This window comes from Mesoplodon densirostris, chromosome 6, assembly GCF_025265405.1.
Source record: "Mesoplodon densirostris isolate mMesDen1 chromosome 6, mMesDen1 primary haplotype, whole genome shotgun sequence".
In the NCBI taxonomy this organism is placed as follows: Eukaryota; Metazoa; Chordata; class Mammalia; order Artiodactyla; family Ziphiidae; genus Mesoplodon; species Mesoplodon densirostris.
The window spans coordinates 4,522,419-4,536,281 of record NC_082666.1 but is presented as its reverse complement, the minus strand read 5'-3'; the positions used below and the strand labels follow the sequence as shown (position 1 = coordinate 4,536,281).

The following is a 13,863-nucleotide window of genomic DNA, read 5'->3' as shown; positions in this document are numbered from 1 at the left end:
GCGTGGCACTCAGGGCCACATCTTGCTCTTCTTCCTGACACCCTCTGTGACCTTGGACCTTGGACCAGTCTGCCTCTCTCTCTCCTTCTCTCTCTCCTTCTCTCTCTCTCTCTCTCTCTCTCTCCCTGTCCTCAGGCCCTTTGTTGTTGATGCACCAAATGACAGTGCCGGCTGCCTGAGCGCTGCAGTGAGAACCCACCCCCAGGAAGCCAGGAGCACCTGAAAACCACAGGTCTCCCCTGGAAGATGGAGGAAGCTCTCCCCACAGGCCTGGGAGGCAGCCTGGAAGGAAACCTCCAGGGGGTTGAAGAGCCCAGGGCTGCCCGGTGTGGCCAGCTCCCTGGCCTCTGCCCTGGGCTCTGCAGGAGTCGTCGCACGGGCTCCTCCCAGGCTTACCAGGGAGTGAGGCCTCTCCTGCCCCCCTACTCCGCACTCCCTCCGGAGCCGGCTTGGCTTCGTCAAAAGCAGGGCCCATCAGGGTGGAGGCGGCGATGTGTCAGCTGGTATTCAGGCTCTGGTTGTGCGCTCAGATCGCTCCCCTCCCCATCTCCCCCAATCCACCCACCCACCCTTTTACCCACTGCTTGGGGCCTTCTGGGTGGCGGCACTTCACAAGAGGGAGACCGAGCTGCAGCCTTGAGCCTCTGGCTGTTGGGGGGTGGGCGGACTGACTCACTTGGCCCCCTCCCCGGTGCCGATGGGGCAGCTCCCACACCCATGGGCGCTGGCACCCGGTCAGGCCCCTGGGTTTCGGAAAAGGAAGCCGCAGCCCCGCGGCGCCTGACCCGAGCTGGCTGAGGATGCGCTCTGCGCGCCGGGACCCGCTGGCCCCCGGGCCGGGAGGAAATGTTTAGGCTGCGACCCCCCAGAGCAGGCTCGCTCCCGCGGCCGCCCGCTGGGGCCACCCTGGCCGCGGGCCCGCCGGGACGCCCCTGCTCGCGGAGCCCCTCCCCGGGCCGTGGCGCGTCCCCCGAGTCTCGCAGTATTTCCTTCCTGCACCTTTAAGAAGACCGTTGCTCCGTGGTGGGATGGTGTGTTAAAGCCACACAGAGGAAGTTACGCAGCCCGGATCAGACCGAGAGATAAAAGCCCCGATGGTGATCGTGAGTGCTGGCAAGAGGATTTAGCCTCGGCATTAACTTGGAGCGGAGTGCAGGGGGGCCGTGAAACGCCCCGCCATCTGGCCCGCGCCGCGCCGGGGGGATGCCCCGGCGCCCCGACGAGCAGCCGCGAAGCCCACCCGGGCCGGGGGCTGCCCGGTGCCCGAGCGCGGGTCCCCTCCGAGCCGCCCAGGGGGCCCCAAAAGTTTGCACTTGTTAGCGGCGACCTCCCGCTCGGCCGGGGCGGGCGATGCGGGCGGCTGGGGCGGGCCCCTCCCCCGGCCCGCGTCTCCGGGACGGCTGCGGGCGGCCCCCCCGGCGGCCGGAGGGCTCCCCAGCCCCGATCTGACGGCCGCGGCGGCGGCGGCCACAGCGGCAGCGGGAGCAGCGCGGGGAAGGAGCACCGGCTCGCAGCCCTCGGCCCTCGCCCCACCCAGCGCCAGCCAGACGGGGGAGGCGGAGCGCCGAGGGTGGCGGTCCTCGGCCTCCCGGGTCCCCGCTCCGGGAAGCTGCTCCGAGACGGGGTAAGGCTGGAGGGGAGAGCCCGGGAGGCGAGCGGCGGGGCGGGGTGGCGGGGAGAGATGCTGCAGCTTTGCCAGGCTGCTTTCATTTTTAAAGGGCTTCGGTGACCATGCAGGCTTTCCCTCGGCCCAGGAGCCACTTAAAGCGGCCCAGCAAAGGCTCGGATGCAAAAGTTATTCGGTGGCGGCCGTTTACTAGCGGAGGACTGGAGTCGCCTGGAGAGGGGTGTGTGAGTGCGCATTTGTAGCAGCATCTTAAAGGAGTCGCTTGGCTTCCTGGCTGGCTTTTTCCCACCAGGGTCTTTTTCCATGGTTGGTGTGAGTGAGTGGTGGGGATGGGTGTTACCAGAATGCCTGGATGTGTTCGTGAGAAGGAAATTAACCCCTCTCGCGCGCCATTCCCCTACCCCAATTTAATCGCCGCCCCAATTCCTCCCATCCCCTTCCCCTCTCTGAAAACTGGGTATGTGTGAGTTGCACAGAGAAACTCTGTCTTCCAGCGGCGGCTAGAAACTTCTTTCCGAGCCCTGGAGGGGTGGGCTAATGGGGAGGGTTATGTGCCTGGACCGGCTTGGGGACAGCGTGGAGTCGAACCTCCAACTGGGTGACACGCAGATGGTGGGAGCAGAGGCCGCGGGAAGGCGGGAAGAGGACCGCGGGCTCGCGGCGTCCGCGGGCTCCGGAGTAAGTTGTCCGCCTGGGCTGGGGGCGGCAGCGCTGGGGAAAAGGATGCAACGAATTCCCCGGCGCTTTGCTGGGCGTCTTCTAAGGGAGGGAGGCGGTGCCAGGTGTGGGTGCACCCTCGGTGCCCGCCGGGCCTCTTTTAAAGGCGTGATTATTAATTGCCCCAGTGGCTTGCACTCAACTTCGGGAAGACAAAAAGCAGCTGCGGGGTTGCCAGGCACGTCCCCGTGCGATGCCCACCGTTTGCAGCCCACCCGAAGCGCGGACTCCGAACCCTTGGCGTCCAAGGCTGGGAGCTGACCCTCATCTCCACACACCCCCCTCCCCCCGGCCACAGCCGCCCAGCCGAGGCCTCCTCCTCGCGCCCCACCCCCCGCCCCCCGCGCTCAACTCTTCGGGGCTGTCTGGGCGCTGAGAGGGCGTGGGGGGCGCCCGGGAGCCCGAGAAGGCTCCCATTCCGGGGCTGGGGGCACCAGGGCCGCCGGAAATGGGATGCTCACTCGGGCGGCGGCTTTGAGCGGGGCACCTACTGGACCGGCGCGGGGTGAGGGGGGGTTGGGGTTGGGAGGATGGGGTGGGACTGGAAGGTGATCGCGACGGGGAGCGGGCTCCTCTTTCCTTCCTGGCTCCCAGCACCCTCCCCTGAAGGCAGATGTCACCCCCCTCGGCTGTCCCCGCTGGGAAAGGAGAAGAAACTTGGGGGTGGGCTGGGTCCTGGGAGAAGCCCCCAGCGCCCCCTCTCCAGGGCCCCCCCCAGGGGCTCCGCGTCCACCAAGGCAAGTTTCCCACGAGGCGAGGGCGCAGCCGGCAACTCCGGAGGAGCCTGCTTCCAGCCCAGCCAGCTCGAGAGGCGCTAATTCAATAAGACAGAAAAATCTGAGTTCAGAAATCCTGGTAAAATCTAATTTTCGGGTTTTAATAACCTGGCTTTCAGCCCCCCTCGGTTCCTGAGGACTCTTAAAAGAAAATAAAGCGCATTGATTCTATTTGTTTCTGGGAGCTGCAGTTTCTTAATAATATCAGGTGAAGATTTATTTTCCAAGGAGAAAACTCTCCGCCGGGATACAACCTCTTACTCTGAAATTCCCCACACTGGCTCTCACTCGTGCTTTTCTCCTTGCTGTTCCGAAGTCTCCTGCATCTCTCCCCCTCCCTTTTTTTCTGTTTGGCAAAAACTCACTGTAACATTCTCATGCTGAGCTCACAATTCCCTTACGATGCCAGCAACGCCCAATTGATTGACTAGTTGTAAACAATGCACGGCATTTAAGCCTGCAGAACTGCAAAGCAATTAATAGGTTTGCGAGGCGCCTGCCTCTTCGATCTCGCGGGCCTCCTGGCCTCCGGGCCTCACTGCCTCCCCACGCCCGCCTGCGTCCAGTGCGGTCCAGGCCCCGGGAGCAGCACTGGTCCTGCAGACGAAGGAAGCCCGCGTCCGGGCCCACCCTGCGAGCCGCAGTCGGGCGCCCTGGTGTCCCGCATCAGGATCGCCCTACCTGGGAGTGAACAGTTAGGGGCCCGCGGCTGGGAGAATGAGTTAGGAATGTGCTGTTTTCTGGGCGGCGCGAAGCTCAGACAGAGGCATCCAAACCTTTGCCGGCCGCGCTATCTTATTTTTTACTACATTTTCTCAGGTTGTAAAAATAGTCTCCAGGCGGGTTCTTTCTGAGAGTTTTCTAGCAAGAAGCACATTCAAGGCTGGACAGGCTCTGTAACACTGTTTCTCTTTAAACAGCCAGAGGTGAGATGTGAAAATGTGTCCCCCTTGGCTCATTCATCTGCATCAAGAGCCCTTCAGCCAGAGAGAGGGGCAGGGGCCGCCTTAATGCAGATTTATGATGCCCCAGCCTGGAGCTTTGGGGCAGAGGCTGGGGACTTCTCCTGGGGAGGTGTGGAGTGGCCAGCCCCCATTCGGACAATGTTCCCCCCACTCCGGTTTGTCATTTTTGGCAGGAGTGCGTTTGTGTCTGGGTGGAGAATGGAGGTTCACGGAAACGTAGTTAACTCTTCAGGACCTTCTAGGTACAACGGCTGAAGAGTCAGCAGTTTGGGGATTTAGATGCAATAATCATAGACATAATAACCAGAATTAATAACACACGCGCTTCTGCTGTGACTCATTGCAGTACCCTTTGCCCTGTCGGCTAGTATTTTTGGCCAGATCCTGCACTGGGGACCAAATACTCCTGGTGATATATCAAGTGTCCTGGAATACCCCGCACTATTGGAGTCGTGTTTTTTGCAATGTAACATTCATCTTAGTTAGGTCTATTTAGGGCTTTTAAATAATTACCGGTAGCTTAAAATAGTAAAGCAATAATCATAATGGTGACCTGTTTATAAACATACCCTCTAAGGGATGATTGCAAAATTTTGGCCTTGATCGGAAAAAGCTAATATGACAAATCATTGTCACTTCCGTCAAAGTCTCCAACATCCCTAGTTTCTTACAGTTAAAAATTAAATTCACCATTTCAGAATTCTGGAGATATATTTGCTGGCACCCAGTTCGTAATTGTTGGCCCATGCGTGGACCATTCTTAATCTGAACCTGTCCGCACGGCCTCATCGGCACCTGTAATTACAGCCTCATGTCTGCCTTCAACGGTTTTGACATTTTGACTTGTCAGGCATGATAAAGCCGCCATTCAGTCTCGGCTCCTGGGGCTGTTTTAGAAAGTCACTGACCCCAAACAGGGGCACTTCTGCTGACCCCAGCACCCCCATAAATAAGGGGAAAGCGCATCACCTTTTTAATAATGTGCCCCATCTCCAACTGCACATCTCCTATATTAATAAAAATAACCCAGTGTCCTCGGGACACCTTGCCAGTGCAGCTTCATGTTTTGCACATTTTGCCAGAGAGCTTTTGTTCTTATACGTCTTTACTCCCCCCCCTTTCTCTATTTAATTTGTTGCAGGTGTTGTTGCTAACGAGCTCTCTCTCCTCCCTTCTTACAATGAAAGACAAGCCAGACCCTGGGTACCTGGATGGATTGGGAGCTGAAGTCTCAGAAACTTCCTAATAAGTTGCCGATGGCTACCAGCCAAGGTCAGCTGGTTCCCATTGGCGCCTGTCCCCACCAAAGCTGAGCCACATAAGCTGCTCCCCGTGAACACCTCAGTCGCTTTTTTTTACGCTCCAGTCCAGCTGCACATTTGTTGTCACTTTAAGCCCATATGAAAAGAAATCTCTTTTACTGGTCCACAATGCCAAGTCCAATCCCATAGGGGGAACGTGTTTGCAGCGAACAGGTACACCTCCTGATTTTATTTTATCTTTACAACGCAGGCCGGAGGGTTGTTTCGCAGTTGTGTTGAGCACATCACACATTAAGGGCCCTTTAAAGACCTGGGTTGATTGGAAGGACAAAAATTAAAAGCAATCTGATCCGGCCTCATGCCAGGTCCCTGCGGATTTTCTCCCTATCCCATTTCCATCCACCGTCACAATTTGAGAGTCTGCCTGATTTGATCAGGTTCCCCTCTGGGAGAGGTGTGATGCCAAGGTTAGGAGGACGCCAAGTGGTGGGTAACTTCTCGATCTGCCCATCAGCAGTCTGAGAAACGCTGGCTCTGAGTTTTTCCACATCGGCCTCTTGGAAAAAACAAGTTCCTCGCTGTTTGCAACCCGGCAGAGTCCCTGGGACGTCCGGCCTCCATCGCCTGGTAGACGTGGCTTTTCCATGCTGAGGTTGCGAGGCCCTCCTGACCCAGTCGCCACCTCTCCCGTCCCTCTCTGGGCCTCGCCCCTGGGGACTGCGCCGCCATGCTGCACCTGCTGGCTCTTTTCCTGCACTGCCTCCCGCTGGCCTCTGGGGACTACGACATCTGCAAATCCTGGGTGACCACGGATGAAGGCCCCACCTGGGAGTTCTATGCCTGCCAGCCCAAGGTGATGCGCCTGAAGGACTATGTCAAGGTGAAGGTGGAGCCCTCCGGCATCACGTGCGGAGACCCCCCCGAGAGATTCTGCTCCCACGTAAGTCAGCCCCACCCCGCCGTTCTGTTCGCTCAGGCCAAGTGGGTGGGGGTCTGGGCCGGACCCTTGGGGCGGGTGAGCAGAGCGGGAGAACCGAAATGCGAGGTTGACTTTCCTGCATGTAGGTTTGGGATCAGGTCTCTGTCCCACCTTGGAAATGTGCCAAAGCAAAGGCGGCCCCGAGGAGGCTGGGGTCACGTGACATCGGTCTTTGGGGTGGGGAAATTCTTGGCCAGGTGATCACTAGATCCTCTCCTCTTGGGAAAGCCATAGCACTAGTCACCATTCCACAGCCTTGCAGAGAAGCCCCGCCCCTCTCGTAGGAAGTCAGCATCTGGGCGCGCGAGCAAAGTGCTATCTGCAACGTTGCCCTCTGACCTCCCTCTGTACGTCCCTTTGCGGTGCCCCCTCCTATTCCACCCAATCCAGTCCAGCCAAGAGATTTGCCAAGCAAGGGAATGCCAAGCACCGAGCTGGCACTTTGCAGGGGAAGGTTTGATGGCAGTGCAGAGGGGATTCGGGAGGAAGGAAGGGGTCAGAGCAGGGAGTGCGGTATGGCTGGTACCACTTCTGATTCCACCCCTATGTGCAGTGACCACAGCCGCTGGTTAAGTCATGGGGAAGGCAGACTTTCAGGTGTTGTCACTTGAGTCCCTCGTTAGAGAAAGATGGAGTCTTAGAGCCACGGAGTACGTCAGTACTCAGGTAACAACAACAACAACAATAATAATAACAGAGATCATTTATGCAAAAGCCCCTGAGTGTGGAGGCTAAGAGCTCAATACGAGCCATTCCGTGGAGTCCTCCACTCAGCTGCGCTGGGTTGATTCTGTGTTGTACAAAGTAGGAGTTTCAGGGGGGTGAGCTCTGGACCAGTGGCATCTCTGGGCCACTACTCCATCATCTGTAAAGTGTGTACACGAATAGCACACACTCAAGTCACTGTAAGGAGTAAGTGAGCTAATGCACCCTAAAATGCTCAGACTAGGGTCTGGCACAGAGCAAGTGCCCCTAGGTGTTAGCTATTGTCATTCCCATTGTACAGATGGAGAAACTGAGGTCCAAAGTCACAGCCCAGGAAGTGATGAAGCTATGATTTGAGTGTCTGGCTCCAGAGTCACTGAGCTAATCTGCCTCCCGAGAGACGCCTTCCCACTGGGCAGAGCCCCGGGTCGGGCAGGAGGCTGGACAGGGCAGCCAGGCTGCAGGAGCCACAGGAAGGGCTCAGTGTCATCCTCGGGTGGCTGCTGCCTTCATGTGTCCTGCGGGGAGCCTCCAGGTCTCTGGGTTTATGGCTGGACTGAGCCGGTGTCCCCACTGGGCTCCTGAGGAGGCCTCAGTCCCGTGGGGCGCTTGGGTCCTATCCTAGAGCAGTCAGCCTGGGAAGGTAGGTTCCCACTTGGATGGTCAGCAGTCAGGAGGCTGTCACTGTGGGTGGTGGCTGGGCTGGGGGGGAGCTAGCTGGGGAGAGAGGGAGGGAGGGAGGAGAAAGCAGCACAGGGCCAGGAGCCAGGGACTGGAGAGCCCCACTGCACTGAGGACCCCAGGGCTTTGCTGGCTCAGGGACAGGCAAGGGGGCTGGCCCCTGAAGGTCAGGGCCAAGGCCAGCACCGGGGGAGCCCAGCTCTGAGTCCACATCTGAAGCTGGCTGCCCACCCCAGCTCATGTAAGGACTTCTCCACACACTCCCTGAGCAGAGTCAACCGCTGCCTCTTGTATTAGAGTCTTGACTGTATTTCTTCTTTTGAATATTAATCGTCTTAATGTGCTGGGGGTGGGGCCGTGGAGCGGGGTGCCTAAATCATAAATCACTGGACTAGCTTCTGGTCAAGGCTTGAGGGGTGGAGATGACCATCAAATGCAAGTCTGAGGCCCTCTCCTGGCCAAAGCTGGCTCAGGATGCCCTTGGCCCTGGGCCTCCGCCCTGTCCCCACACTCACACACAGAGAACCCAGTGCAGCTGCCGGGGTGGAGTGGTCACCCCGCCACAGTCCTGATGCCACCCAGCGTGGGTCCTTGAGCTGTGCAAGGAGCATTCCTGCCCTTCCTGTCCTCTCCTGGGAAGACCAGTGAGGAGGGCAAGGGAGGAAGAACAGCATCTCCCTCAGTGTCCTGACACCTGTCTGATGGACTTAAATATTTCATGATGGGCTGCCATCCGGCTCTGCCCTTGATTACAAATGTGCAGCCAACGAGGATGGGGACGCTGCCTAGGCTGGCTTCTGCAGGGAGGAGGGGGTCACATCCAGATGGATTCAACCCCCCACCCCCACCCCACTGTTTATTGCAGCTTCCCTAAGCAGGTTCTGTGCATGTCTCATTAAATCATCTCTAGGATGCTTTGAGGTGAGGACTTTTCTAATCCCATTGTAGGGATTAGAAAGCGTTGGCTAAATCCTGCCAAGGTCACTCGCTCTAGAGGGCAGGCTGGGAACTTGTACGTGGCCAGCACCCATGCTTATGCACCCGACGGCCCAGCCTTCCCTCTCTGAGCTTCGGTGAAGCAGAGATGATGGTGTAGGCAAGTCACAGTGCCAGTGGGAAGATGCAGCCCCGCCATGGGTGTCCTGGCACGTAGTAGTTACTCAATGTGTGGTAGCTGTTATTTGCTTACTATTGTGGCTATTATGTCCTTGGTGGTGTCCGGGCCTTTGTCTCTTTGCCTCTCTCCAGCCTTGGGGACACCACGCCCTGTATTCCTGGTCTCAGGGCAGCAGGTGGTGGATGTGTGCTCAGGAAGCGTTCACTCCTCTAGCCATGGCCGGTGGCGCCACCAGGGGGCGCCCTAGTGGTACCCAGGTGGCCCTCTGCCCCCTTAGCCTTAAAATAGCCCAGTGGGTCCCTGGTTCCTGGCACCACTCCTGCGGCGAGTGCCGGGCCTGTCCTAACATCCACCCAAACGGAGCATGAGCCCTGGGGCACCCTGAGGATGCAAGAGGGGCCACGGAACAACTGCCCCTTTCAGGCTTCAGTGTGCAGACCCTCTCTCCCCCCCTGGACTTGTGTACTTCCGCAAGGCCACCTGAGAACTGAATTGTAAATTCCAGCCTGGTGAGGAAGGGGAATGGGGAGGAAGACCAAGATAAATGAACAAAAAACCTATTGGCTCTAAATGCACAATGAGAATTAATAGGGCTGAGCTCTCAACCAAGGATTCTTGGGCAAGGGCAAAATTTCAATGAGGGCTGCGGGAGAAGGCGGGCGGCCTCCCACCCCTGGCTCCCAGGGCCTGGCTGGAGAGGGCCAGCCTTCTGAGCCTGCAGGGCCAGGGAGAAGGAGGGAAAGGCAGCGCCCGCAAGGCTTCTCAGCCCCTAGCAGGACCCCTTTGGGATGGGGAGGGCACTGTTGGGTTAGGGGAGCAGCCCCGCAGAGCTTTGAAAGAGAGGTCGCCGGCCAGCTGCCTGCGCTGCCATGAAAGGAAGGGGGAAACCCTGTCCTCGTGCCTTGAGCCTCAGGAGAGAGATGGTGAGAAAAGAGGGTGGGGGGCATAGACCAGGCAGGTGGTGTTTAAAATGATCCTACAGGGCTGCCCCGGTGGCGCAGTGGTTGAGAGTCCGCCTGCCAATGCAGGGGACGCGGGTTCGTGCCCCAGTCCGGGAAGATCCCACATGCCGCGGAGCAGCTAGGCCGTGAGCCATGGCCGCTGGGCCTGCGCGTCGGAGCCTGTGCTCCGCGACGGGAGAGGCCACAGCAGTGAGAGGCCCGCGTACCGCACACACACACACACACACACAAAATAGATCCTATAGCTAGCTACACACTGCTGCCCAAAGTGTAGCCCCTGGACTCACCTTGTTAGAAATGCAGACCCCCGGGCCCCACCCCAGACCCGCTGAGCCAGAAGCTGCATTTTAACGAGCAGTCCAGGTAATTCGGATGCACGCGGGGAATGCTCTGAGGAACGCTGCTCGACATGATCCGTCAGTGATGGGTGATACTTATCATTGGTGATGGACACACAGGAGGCCTGTGGTTCCCACAGGACCTTTGCAGGGTAAAGAGGTGTCGCCCCTGCTGAAGGAGGAAGGCAGAGAGCAGGAGGAGTAGAGGTCCCAGGGGTGAAGGGTGAAGCTGGGAGCTCAGATTCCTGAATGTTGGAGACCTGGTGGAAGGTTCCAGAAAGGTGGTGTGCTATCCCGACAAGAGCCACAGGCCTGGAATCTGAAGACCGGAGCTTGCATCCCAGCTTTGCTTCTTGTGGGCTGGGGCAAGTCTTTCAATTTTCTGAGCCTCAGTTTCCCCACGTAATGGGACATGGCTGCCTTGCCCACCTCTCCAACTCCCTGGGAGAAGGAAGTGCCTTTCAGAATATCTGAAAGTGCTTAAAAAGAGTGCAAGTTCTCTTCTAGGGTGAGGCTTTGATAGTGTCGTTGATCCAGTCTTGAGCATCTTGGTTTTTCCACGGTGAAATAGCTGAACGTTAAATGTTTCATCTAAGGAGACTCGAGCACCCAGAGGTGCCTGGGTCTTGGTGCACAGGAAAACCCAGAGATGGTCATGAAGGCGCATCATAGAGACTTAGAGGTTCTAAACTTTCCCCCAGGCTCGTCCGCCTCTTCCTTCTCTACATTCCCTGGCCCTGATTTTTCATATATTTTCATTTTTCTCCCTTAATGCGTGTATAACACAAGCTGCCTTGTTAAATCCCACGTGTGACGAGGCAGGGGGTGGATGGATGAATGGACAGGCAGGCCACTCCAGCTGTGGATGAGAACTTGAGGTTTGGGTTGGGGCAAACGGGGGCCCATGCTCATCCCACCCCTTCTGGGTTGTGGGCTTTTGGTTAAGTCCCTCGTGCTCTGAGCCTCGATTTTCTCATCTGAAAATTGGGATGATGCTAAACACAATCTCAAAGGAAGGTCGTACAGATGAGATGAGACAAAGCATGTAGAGCCCTCAGCTGGGTGCCTGGCACAAAATGAATGTTTCCCAAAAGGGACTTCTTCCCCCATCCTAGAATTTAGCGTGAGAGACAAAAGAAGTAAAAGTAGAAAATAACAGAAGAGGAGCCTATTAGCCAAGTGTGTAAGGTGGGGTATAGTCAGCATGTGCTGTGGGAGTTCAGTGGGGGAAGGTAGGGCACCGGGTTGGTCTATGACCTTGAAGGGTTGGAGGATTCAGAAGAGTGATGATGAAGCAGAAGGAATCGCAATTGCAGAGATGCAGGTAGGGGTCCGTGTGACATGAGGGGAGAGTGTGTGGGTGATGGGGAGGGGATGACCCGTTACACCTGTTTGTTTCATCACCCCACACCCCCGCTCCCTAAGCCTGTGGGTGGGGCTGTTATTGTGCCATTGGATGGAGGAATAGACCAAGGCTCCCCAAGGTCCACTAATGGTGAGGCTGGGATGCAACCTTCCTCTGCCTGGCTCCCAACCACTCTCTAGTGTCAGGGGGGTTAGGCCAAGGGTGTCGGGGGAGGAGAGGAGAGGAGGGGCAGAGCAGTGGGCATGCAGAGCCCTGAGGGAGCCCACAGGGCATGGGCTTCCTGAGCCACAGGGCCGAACCGAGCGTGGCAGGCTCAAAGAAGCAGGTTCCAAGCTGCGGCCCCTCACCCTCACTGCCCCAGGGAGGGGGTCCAGGCTGCAAAGCTCTGTTCCTGTCCCACAGCCCAGGACCCAGGCTTTCCTGCCTCAGACCTGTCCAGGGCCCACTTGGCCCACTAGGATGCTCAGCTCCTACCTGGAGGGGACCGGGGTGATGGGGAAATGGCAGATGATGCATGGTTCTGTTCAGCTTTGGTTTGCAGGTTCTGATTTGTTTTTCATCACAGCATATTTGCTTAAATATATGAAAACGTGTTTCTAATTCCCCAAGCACACACCAACTGCTGGCGCTGGTAGGGGGTGGGTGGCGTGTCAGAGCAACATGAGCGCAGGATGCGAGCCAGGTAGTGCTGGGCCCCGACAGAGTCTCCTCACTGCTGGGACAGCTCCTTAGCCTCCGTTTCCCCAACTGTGCAACGATGGGGTTTGGCTAGATTAATCACTTCACCCGGCATCCCTGCGTGATTGTAGATACATTCTCAGAGTTTGGTAAAAATCTATGCTGGGGTTCAGCCTTGGTCTCAGACAGACAAAGTGAGGGGCTCCAGTGCAGACAGAAGGGTTCCAAGTGCATATCCTGTGCTCAGCACAGCACTAGATTTTTTTTCAAGTTTAAATCCCTTTATTATAGTAGTCTATTAAAGGAAAATCAAAACAAAGAAAAACAAAGCTGAGGGCTAAAAACATAATGGTACATCACATCGTTTCCCTTTGGTTTCTGCTTCTAAATTCTTTTACAAATTTTTTAATTGAGGTATAATTGACATAGAAGATTGTATTCGTTTTAGGTGTACTGTACAACATGATGATTTGATGTAGGTACATATTGTGAAAGGATTACCACTGTAAGTTTAGTTAGTGTCCATGACCACGCACAGTTAAAATTTTTTTCTTGTGGTGAAGGCATTTAAAAATATTTTTTAATTAAAAGAATTGAGGTGATAGTCCCATAACATGAAATTCACCATTATATTTTTTAAAGTTGGGGTAAAATATATGACATAAACTTTGCCTTTTTAACCATTTTTAAGTTGTGCCTTTAGCACATTCATGATGTTGTGTAACCAGATGGGAAACCCCATCTCCCTCAGCAGTCACTCCCCATTCCTCCTCCCCCCAGCCCCTGGCAACCGCTAGTCTGCTTTCTGTCTCTCACATTTGCCTATTCCAGACATTTCGTATAAATGGAATCATGCAGTGTGTGACTTTTTGTATCTGGCTTCCTTCACCCAGCATAACGTTCTCGAGCTTCATGCATATTGTAGCTCGTACCAGTACTTTATTCCTTTTTATGGCCGAATAATATTCCACTGTATGCGCGACCACATTTTGTTTATCCATTCATTGGTTGCTGGGCATTTGGGTTGTTTCCACTTTGGGGCTATTATGAATAATATTGTTATGAACATTAATGTACAAGGTTTTGAGTGGACATATGTTTTCATTCCTCTTGGGTCTATACCTAGGAGTGGAATTGCTGGGTCATATGGTAATTTTATTTTTTATTTATTTATTTTTAAAATAAATTTATTTATGTGTTTGTTTATTTTTGGCTGAGTGGGTCTTCGTTGCTGCGCGCGGGCTTTCTCTCCAGTTGCAGCGAGCCGGGGCTACTCTTCGTTGCAGTGTGCAGGCTTCTCATTGCGTTGGCTTCTCTTTGTTGCAGAGCATGGGCTCTAGGCGCACGGGCTTCGGTAGCTGTGGCACGCGGGCTCAATAGTTGCAGCTCGTGGGCTCTAGAGCACAGGTTCAGTAGTTGTGGCACACGGGCTTAGCTGCTCCACGGCATGTGGGATCTTCCTGGACCAGGGCTCGAACCCATGTCCCCTGCATTGGCAAGCGGATTCTTAACCACTGCGCCACCAGGGAAGTCCCCATATGGTAGTTTTAGATTTAAGTTTTTAAGGAACTGCCAAACTGTTTTCCAGGGCAGCTGCACCCTATTACATTCCTACCAGCTCTGTACAAGTGTTCCAATTTCTCCAGGTCCTTGCCAACGTTTGTTATTTTCCGTTTTTGCTTTTTACTAT

At 55.9% G+C, this 13,863-nt stretch overlaps 1 protein-coding gene across 1 annotated transcript in view; it reads left to right on the top strand.

Moving 5' to 3' along the window:
• Nucleotides 1-1,448: 1,448 nt before the first annotated feature.
• Nucleotides 1,449-13,863, top strand: part of NTNG2 (netrin G2) — a 68,777-nt gene continuing 56,362 nt past the window's right edge. The window contains exons 1-2 of the mRNA XM_060101853.1: nt 1,449-1,624; nt 5,227-6,287. Coding sequence (XP_059957836.1) covers nt 6,075-6,287 — 213 coding nt within the window. The 5' untranslated portion in view covers nt 1,449-1,624; nt 5,227-6,074. The remainder of the gene's footprint in view (nt 1,625-5,226; nt 6,288-13,863) is intronic.